The sequence below is a fragment of the Helianthus annuus genome, chromosome 8 (genome assembly GCF_002127325.2).
Source record: "Helianthus annuus cultivar XRQ/B chromosome 8, HanXRQr2.0-SUNRISE, whole genome shotgun sequence".
In the NCBI taxonomy this organism is placed as follows: Eukaryota; Viridiplantae; Streptophyta; class Magnoliopsida; order Asterales; family Asteraceae; genus Helianthus; species Helianthus annuus.
Genome location: NC_035440.2, coordinates 96224862 through 96235387, shown reverse-complemented (window position 1 = coordinate 96235387; position 10526 = coordinate 96224862). Strand labels below are relative to the sequence as shown.

At 35.5% G+C, this 10526-nt stretch overlaps 1 protein-coding gene across 1 annotated transcript; it reads left to right on the top strand.

The window, feature by feature from the left end:
• The first annotated feature begins 415 nt into the window (after nucleotides 1-415).
• On the top strand, nucleotides 416-1294 carry LOC110873471 (cysteine-rich repeat secretory protein 55). Its single transcript, XM_022122410.2, has one exon. It carries the CDS (start codon nucleotides 425-427, stop codon nucleotides 1202-1204), a length of 780 nt encoding a protein of 259 aa, XP_021978102.1. The 5' UTR covers nucleotides 416-424; the 3' UTR covers nucleotides 1205-1294.
• The last annotated feature ends 9232 nt before the right edge of the window (nucleotides 1295-10526 follow it).

Sequence of the window (10526 nt, the reverse complement as noted above, 5' to 3'; positions counted from 1 at the left end):
TAGGATTAGAGTAAACTGAAAAGTCATACGAGTTGTGAGAATTTAAAAAACTCGGTTTTACGAAAGGTTTTTTTTCAAAATTTTTTCTACCCAAAATCCTAGAAAAATCAACTTTTTGAAAAACAAAACCCATTTTTTTATTTACAGCACCGTAAATGCTGTAATTAGCCGATGTCATCGGATTTTTACAACAGCTATAAGAGGCTGAAAAACCACTTCGAATTTTTTTTAAAAATTTTTTACGGTCGTCTTTGTAACATTTTAATCTAAGGGTGTGAAAAAAATGAGTGCAAAACTCCCACGAAAAGGCTGAGTTCTCTAAGTTCTCACAACTCGTAAGAGTTTTCCCTTAATCCAAATCCTATGATGATATGCCTATATATATCAAACCAAAGTTATCAATTTCTATACACCTATTCAAAACATGGCTTTTTCCCACTATTATCTCCTTATCTTTGCATTGTGCATTCTCTACGTAGAATCAGCTGATGACCCTTCAGCACAACTTTGCAACGAAAATTCAAACATCACCACCCCTGAAATAACCAAAAACATAGATTCACTTCTAACCAAACTAGTCCAAGCCACCTCCCAATCGGGCTATAGTGCAACCACCTTCGGCACAGACCAAACCCAAGTCTTTGGTTTAGCCCAATGCCGAGGAGACGTGCCTAACGATGAGTGCACATCTTGCATCCAAAACGCGGCAAAAGAAATAAAAACATTATGTCCAAACCGCGTTGACGCTAGGCTATGGTATGAGTATTGTTTTATAAGGTACAACACCAAAAACTTTTTTGGTAAAGTTGACACGGGGTATGGAGTGCTTTACGCTAACGTTGAAAATGTGACTGACCCCGAAACATTTAATGAGGCGCTTGGGGCGCTTATGTATCGGACAAATTTGTTAGCTGCTGCGCCAGGTAGCAAAGGGGTCGGGACAGGGGAGACTAAGCTGTCGGATTTCGTGACGCTTTATGCATTGTCTCAATGTACAAGAGACTTGTCACCACTTTTGTGTAGACAATGTTTAGCCATTGCTCTTGGTCAGACTTTCTGTGCCAACAAGAAAGGGTGTAGAGTTATATATAGTAGTTGTAATATTAGATATGAATTGTATCCATTTTTCTTTCCGCTTGATGAGAAGTTGGCTCTTGAAAGCTCTTCGATCACACATTACATGTCGCTAGTTAGAAAACCTTAGAGTTTTGGGTAATGAATTTGAAGAAATGATTTCCTTTTAAGGATGTTATCAATAAATTGTTGTTTTTATGTCAAAGATCTTAATGGGTTATTTTATGAATCTCTACTTTTTTTTTTTTTGCATTGAGTGATCATCGTCTCTAAAATACTTGCACACTATTGGGCTTTTAGGACATTTCATTCAGTATGTTATATTTTCTTTGAACAGGAAAGTTGAATCACTGACGGACCACTGGAGTATCATCGTGTAACCAGTGGAACACCTGATCATAACCATCTCCACTAGGCAATAATGCCTATACACCAATTCAGGAGAAAACCCAATAAATCTAGGAAAAACCCCTTTGTGGGAATCGAACCTAGGACCTAATGGTCCCTAAGCCTTAGCCTACCCCAAGATACCATTAGGATTAGGCTATAATGCCACGGACATTCAGTATGTTATATATAGGATGATAATTCACTAGTGTGTCAATGATGATAATTCACTAGTGTGTCAATGAGCTGGTGGTGGGGTGATAAGGGAGAGACCTGGTGTTCCAAGCGACGCAAGTTTGATTCCTGGTGATGATGGGAGACTAGGCGGCGATCACTAGTTCGATCCTTGAACTAAGCGGGTTTTACCTCACCGCACTGTCGTGCCTTTGGGCGAGTGTTCACGGGCTTCGGCCCTAGGTGAGGGTTTTTCCCTGTCCGGAGACAAGTGTATCCCGATGTGGTGAATTTCGTCAATAACCCATTTGAATGATTCATTGGCCGCTCAAAAAAAATTCACTAGTCTTAATTATACAGGGTAACCTAATAGGATACTTCATCCATAAGTACTACTTTATTATTTTTCACACTATACTTGAGAGTTAAATTAATTATACGGTTATTCCTTGTGGATTGTCAAAACTAACACCTTTAGTTATTAAGGTATTAAGGGTCCTATTATCTTAAATAATATTGTTAGTTATCTTGATCAATGATCATTTTAGCACCAACGCTACAAAACAAAGTCTATTTGTGACACTTAAAACAAAGTGAATTCGTTGCAAAAGAGCTATTTGCGACACACAAAATCTGTAAATTTAGTTGCTCTAACTACTTTGCGACATAAATGAGCAACCATATATTGTTGCTAAATTTCCAACGGATTTTTTTACATTGTATTTGAAGATGGTTATTGTTTGCTATGTACATCTTTGCCTTGTGTTGATGTTGTGACGGCCTTCATTTCCAACATATTTGTGACGGATTTTGTTGTGGCAAGTCTACCACTATATTAGCGACTTTCTGTCATCTCAAGCTTCCATCCTAAATAGTCATTTCTGAGTGCAACTCTAATGGATTACGTTTTATTGTTAGAATTTAGTGGGTCAAACGAGAATCCATAAATATTTACATTATTAGAAAACTAGATTTTCACCGATGGACATTTCTGTTTTAAAATCTGTCAGTGAAAGTCATTACCGACGAGTATCGTTGGTGAAGCTATATTGGTATAATGGTCATGGTAATGCTAATATCCATTGGATTACTGACAGATCACCTACGAACATGTTTCCCAACAAATCACCGACACGTTTCCTCAAGCCAAAATTAATGTTTCCCGACCCATGTTTTGTCTTCTTACCGACATAACCAACGGGCTGTTTTCGGGCTAGGTTATTGTTTGCCGATGGAAGTATCCGTTGGTAATATTATTTTATATAAAAAGTAATATTGCATATTTTTATTCCCAGTAAAATATATATAATCAAACCCAAACTGTAAATAATAAAAAAAAATAACAAAATTAAATAACAATTATTTGTTTTTTTATAAAAATAAAAGATACATATTTAAACGGGCGGATCATCACAAGTATTAGCATCTAATGGCGTGTTGTGTGCTTCTCCCTTTTGTTGGACTATTTCGGCCAACATCATACGTACATGCTCCTCGACTTCAGCAACCTGGTGCTCTAGTTGCTGTTTAGGAAGTGTGTATGATCTCGTGGTGCTACACGACGGCCCGGGCTCACCCGTAAGGGTATAAAGGAGATTGCTGGTGGTCTTGACCCCAAATATTCAGCCCTTCTTCTGGCTTTCGGTACAATCCACCCACAGGTTAACGTCGTTAGGACCATTTAACATGCCCGAAGGCTACTCAGCTCTACGTTTTCTAAATATTTTGTTCTATTTAATGAAACAAAAAAATGTTAGTTTTATAAAAAATATTTACGCACCATTGGTATCCGATGTCCAAACAATATCGACCCCTCGTGTGTCGAGAAGTTGTATCCCCATACTTATTGTTCCCAGTGACGGACCCAGAAATTATTTACTGGGGGTGCGTATGAGGTGTTCAACCATATTTTCAAGGGGTGCGGTCGGGTTTTTTGCCTAAAATATACACTAATTTTTTTTTTCAAGAGGTGCGGCCGCCCACCCTGGCCAAAGGCTAGGTCCGCCCATGCTTGTTCCGGTTTTCTTAGTCCTTCCTAGCTAGCCTTCTCTTTCCATAGAAGTTAGGGTAATGATATAAATTAGGTCAAACCGTAAGGCAAACCGTTAGTAATGAATTTTTTATCATAAAAAAACTGAAACCTAACCGCTGAAAACTTGAGATTTGAGCCGAACCAATATAAACATATAAAAGTAGATTTAAATAAATCTGTACTCGGTTGATTAACTTATTTCAATCTTTCTCCCTAACTCATGGCGGATGGTACGGAATTAAGGATGACCTCAAAGTCTGGTTTTAGATGTCCAACCCTCTTTCCCTCTGATGGGAATCAACTATGAGAGGGAAGTGAGTTATAGGTATTCTTAAGGGGCTAAAGTGTAATATTTGGGGTATTATAAGTAATAGAGAATAAGGCCAATTAGAGATAGGATTGAGTTTGTTAGATCAATTAGGGCTCCGGCTTTGCAGTGAGAGAGGGCGTAGCCCTGGGAACACTTCGGTGTTAGCTATCTTTGTATTATCTTCTTCGATCATTCAATATAATTGCATGTTTGCGTTCTTCGCTTCTTGTTTGATTCAATTCTCTATCATTGGTCCGACCCGCTACTTCTGCTCTACCACTGCTCGATCACAAATTCAACCAGACCTATCCTTTCAATTGTTCACCGATTCAAGCAGATTTCTCTAGGGTTTCAATCGATTACATCTCTATTTCAGATCTATCTTCAATTTTCGGATCTATGTCACATTCGGATCTCAGATCCAATTCGTTTCAGATCTGCTCGACCTGCCTCACCTCTACTCATCAATTTCACTGTTCTGTTTTAATTTCAGTTTTTGATTTTAGATTCACCTTCCGAAATTATCACTTCAATTTCAATTGCTCAGATCTGTTTCTTTTTTCACCATGGAAACATGTACAAGTGCTAGAATCGATGCTCAGGACATTCAAATCAAACAATTACAGAGTGATGTTATCAAAATCAAATCCACGTTGAACTCGTTGGAAGAAGAACGTGCTGAGTCGGCTAAATTTCGTAAAATTCTGCTCAACTGGATGCGACAACATGAGAAGAAAGGGGAAGAAGAGTCGTTGGGATCTAGTTTTCGATCTGGTCGGTATTAGCTCAATTGGAGGTGCTGGTGTCTAGATCTGAGGAACGCTTGAGTGGCTTAAGACATTTAATGTCGACTAGACATACAGATTCATGTTCTTCAGCTTATGATTCTAAATTGCCGACTTCAGGTACGTCAATTGCGCAATTTCAGTCTTCATGTGCACCAATTGTTGACGTCCGATCAACATCTCATGAAATTGGAGTGATATCGGGCCGTTTTCAGAGAAATTTGGGCTTCGGGACTGTGGTGGGCCATGTTGTAGCGTAGACAACGATAGTGGGCATGGACTCTCCAGATCTGGGCTCGATAGGTGGAAGACTTCATCCAGACGCTCCGTTTCTCTATTCCGCCTCACCTTCTAAGCACGTCTCTACCAAATACATGGATGTACTTTCAGATCCGGATATCTTTCCTGGTGTTTCGGTCAACTTTGTTAAAGGAGTTGGGTCGCCGGTTGCTACTGCTCCAGCGAGTTATTTTTCAGCTCCAATGGCGTCGGTCCATGACTGGAATTCAGGGTATATTCCGTTGGCAATGGTGGTGGCTACGGTCAACATTGGCGATAGACGCCTTGGTTGGAAAGGCGACAATGTACCTTGGTTTTTTTGTCCATATGTCACTCTTCACAATGTTATGGAGTTACTTGTTGGATCCTATCATTTATGGGTGGTGCATGGGCAGGGTCGGCCACCGGAAGTCGCAGTCGATCCCAGTCTTGAGGACAAGACTGTTTCGAAGGGGCGGGAGTAATGATGGGAATCAACTATGAGAGGGAAGTGAGTTGTACGTATTCTTAAGGGGCTAAAGTGTAATTTTTGGCGGTATTACAAGTAATCGAGAATAAGGCCAGTTAGAGATAGGATTGAGTTTGTTAGATCAATTAGGGCTCCTGCTTTGCAATGAGAGAGGGCGTAGCCCTGGGAACACTTCGGTGTTAGCTATCTTTGTATTATCTTCTTCGATCATTCAATATAATTGCATATTTGCGTTCTTCTCTTCTTGTTTGATTCAATTCTCTATCACCCTCGATCTTGAAAGCCCTTTCACCCGCCTTCTCGTGGGTGTCCCTCAACATGTCGGAGAAGCTTCTCACGCTTACCTTATCCCAAAGTCTGTGAATCGCATCATCTAGTAATGGATCCCATTAGTAATGTACATGCACACACACTCTTAATTAGTCGACATTAATTATACAAAATTCACACATTTTAGTGTACTTTCAAAAACCGCTGAAAGATGATCCGATGGTGTTCTAATGGTAATTAAAATCAAAACACCAAGGACTTGCGAACCATTCCTTCATTATACCTTTACAACTATGGGGCACCAAGGCCTTGAAGGTGAACGATGGGGGCGCCTTGATGGTGGTGGTGAATGAATAAAAGGGAAGGGGGCACTAGGGGCGCTTGATCCACCATAACACGCCTTACTTGGTGTGAAATATGAAAGTCCCACTTTCTACATGGCGCACCTTTTTTTATTTTATTTTGTTATAAATATATTTATTATTCTTGTGGTTATCAACATCTAAAATAGATTAGGCTTGTTCCACAAGTTTTCCTATCTTATATATACCCTCTTGTACATCTTCTAATATACACTCATTCAATAATATCAATATATTCCTCCCTATTGTTCTCTTGTATGGTTTTGCTATTAGGCTAGTTTCACAACACGTTATCAGCACGAAACTGCTTTTATTGAAACCCAAATTCATTCATTGGTTTCTTGTGATTAATCAACATGATAGGTTGCACGTAATCGCTTTTCTCGCCGTTGTTGTTCATTACACTCACCAACCGCGACCCACGCGACTCTCCAACAACCAATCGGTTCCTTCATGTCTCCAAACTTGAGGTAATAACTTCAAATTCTTTTTGAGTATTATTTTACAACCGGAACTTGGGACTTAGGTTTGGGAAACTCTCTATTTTGATAACTTAATCATTGTCAACCTAGAAGTTAGATATGGGGATTTTTTTTTATTTCTTTTCTTCCCGCCAAAGATTATCTCAACCAAAATATCTCATGCCAAAATTATTACAGATTACAATTACAAATATATTTTATACTTCTAAAATTTAATTAATTTCTTCATGAACCTTTGGGATATTTTGATATAATTCTTTTTATTTTGAAATCATCTGCTCAAATTAGTTTAGATGCAAAAGTTATGAATCAGTAGATAACTATTTTGTTTTCCTTAATCGTAAAGTTATACGTCGGTGTGATTTAGTTTTGTTATTCGAATTTGCAACAAGATATTGATAATTGAACATCGTATTGTCACATATTATTTGGTTTTAGTAAATAGGTTTTTTTTTTGTTCCTTATTATATTTGCTCTCTATACATATATATACAAATTGAAAAATGATCGAATATATAAATGTGTAGGTGGTAATGGATATATTTCGACCATTATATGTTATTAAATTACCATAACGGAAATTTGATGCAAATATTTGTTTACGTTTCAATACAGAGTGATAAATAAAATAAAATATAAGATATACATCTGATTTATTTACTCATGATAGGTTAATACTATATATTTGCTTCTAAGAAGATAAAAAAAAAATACTAAAATTGTATAACATATGTTTTGATTTCGTATTCGAAAAAGATGAGTTTACAGTGAGTAAATCGATCGTTGACTAGATATTTCTGAAATTCGGTTAATAGGGTTGTATATAGATATGTTTACTTTATTTAATTTTATTCACATTCATAAATAGCATTTTAATAGTAAATTTTATCTCAATATATAAATGAATAGATACACTTAAATAAACTATTTGTATTGTTTTATATTTTGTTTCGTTAATTCATTGAATAAATAGTTTATATATCAGTCATGACACTTATTTTTAAATCTCATGCATTTAACCATATTCAATTTGAATATCATATTTCTTATACTTCCTGATTGCAAATTTATATTTTTATTTATTGATTTTTCTCAAAATACAATTTAAACCTTTACGTTTATAATTAAAGAGAAGGGTTGTATGTTAGAGCATAAATCAAAAGGAAAAAGAAAACAAAAACTCTTTGTTGGTTGTGTTCTTTATTAAAAGAGTGGATTGTTTGTTTCTGTGCTCTTATTTTGATATAATATGTTTTAAATAATTATGTTTTCAGTTTATACAATATGCAATCAAAATGTTATAACTTTATAACCGAAGGTAGTATAATGATACTAATTATATCGAGTGGTGTATAATATGATTTTATAGTATGCCTTGTAGTATGGATACTATTGAATAGAACTCATAAACCAAAGTTGTGGTTTTTTTTGTTATCACTGTCATGAAAGGGAATAATATGTTTAGATAAGACACCCGAAGTGTCATACTCCCTAAATCTCACTATCAGTTTGTAGAAGGCCATAAGATATAAGATTGATAAAATTATATGACTCATATATACAATTACTACTCAATTGATGTTATGTGAAAAGAAGATTATTTATGTTGAAAACCGGATAAAAAATTTCCATTTATCACACATGATATATGCTCTTGAAGTAGCAATATCATTAAGAGAGTATGAAAAGATTGAAATGATTTTATATTCGTGTGACCAAGTAAATAATGGAAAGCTATGAAGCTTATCAGTTATTCCATTCCCTGAAGTGAATTTGATTATATAATGATCATTAAAATGTTGTGATCATGAACATAATTGAGAAATTTGTAATGATGATTATTTTAATAATGAGATGGACCACCAAAAGTGGCAAACTAAGGAGTGATTTCATAATGTGATGGTTTAAACTTTGAAGTTATAATATATTCTCTCGTATCATACGTTTTGTATTACATACGAGCAAGTAATACACATAAGATCATAAACCAGAAGTTTATGGATCATAAATATTTAATTAGTTGGCATGACCGGTTAGACCACATCGAGTCAACGATGATGTGAAACATAATGAAGAGCTAAAAGATTCTTCAAGCTAATAATTAGCATGTAATGTTTGCTCTCAAGGGAAATTTTATATTTTGCCAAATAAATGAGGGTGTGTATCCCTACATATTCTGGAAGTGATTAAAGGATACACATATCCCAACATGATACCATTTAGTGTTTTTAAATCGATGCATCGTCTAAATGGTTATCAAATCCATGACCTGAAATTTGTGTGATTGTTGCTTAGCTAATGTGATAGCAAGCATGTTAATCAATATTAGTATATTTATTTGGTAATAATGAATTTGATTCCCAAGTTATTAAAGATCATTGGAATAAGGGTTACTGTTGAGATGATCACTAAACGTCTACTATTGACTACAAAGCCAATGATCATGAGAGGAGCAAAAGTTCATTTAGGTACATGTAATTTAACATATAGCTCCATTAATTCACATCAAGCCAATAAGTTATAGTTCTCCCCATACAATTGGTTTTTGGTCAGGAACCAAAGATGTCTCATCAACGATTTTGCTTGTGCGACATATATTGAAACTCATCCACCACACCACACAAAGATGAGACTTCTAAAAGTTTGAAAATATATTAGGTATAAATAATCGTATATGATTGAATACTTAAAGCCATTAACGGGAAATTTGTTTATGGCTCATTGGTTTTTCATTTTAGTGAATGAATGTTCCCAACATTAAGGGGGAGATAACAAGCAGTTGGAAAGTGAAAAGTGAAATGAATTGTCATGTCATCTTGATCCCCATACTATAAACTATGAACTAGAAGTTTAAAATATGATTCATTTACCAATATTAAAGAACAAATTACCAGACAAGTTCACTGACCTAAATAGAGTAACTAAGTAAGTCATATAATCAACTGCTTACGCTCCAGTTACATTTGTGTCCCAAGAGGACAAACACATATTTTTTAATGAGTCTATTGCACGCCTAAAGCGTGGTAGACTAGTTGATTCCAATAATAAAATTCCTCGAAAATTGGAGCAAGTAATTAAGATGGTCAAGTCGAGGTTATAGTAATAAGATCATCTAAAGAGACAGTAGACATGATGGTTCAAGAAGAACCTCAGGTACCTGAAAATAAAGAGATCTCGATAAGTTGTATCATGTCTAAGATATGTATGGAATCGAAATAAAATCGATGTCGTTATACTTTTGTATATAATGTAGCGCTTGAAATGATTAAATAATGAGGATCAAGATTTGAGATCTGCTTATGAACGTAAACATAGAAATGATTGGCCAAAATGGAAAGATGCAAAGTATGGCAGATTTAAATTCTCTAATGAAATGGAAAGTTTTCGGACCAACAGTCCATACAACTGAATTTGTAAAGTATGTTGGATATTAATGGGGCTTTTATGCGAATCAAGTGAAAATCAAATTAAATGAGATAAAGCAAATATGGTGCACAAGGATTTTTTGCAAAAGTCCATGTTTGATTATAATAAGACACATTCTCTAGTGGTGGATGTAATGACTTTCCAATATTTTATTAGTCTGGTAATATAAAGAGATAATTGATACGCGTCTTATGAATGTTATGTATCACTTGATACTAAAAGTTTACATGAAAGTCCCTCAAGGATTTGAATTATCAAAATCATGTAAAATGAGTTCTCGAGAACGATATGATCGTTGTATACAAATTCATATTTGAATACGTTGAATATAATTGGAACTCCTAATGGGTATCGTAAAGCATTTAAGTGCTTATAAGGTTAGTTGAAACATCTTAAGGATGTAATTCTTGTGCACCAATAACTATACATAGAAAACTTGTGCCTGGTTATTATGGCATCTTAATGTACAATGTACA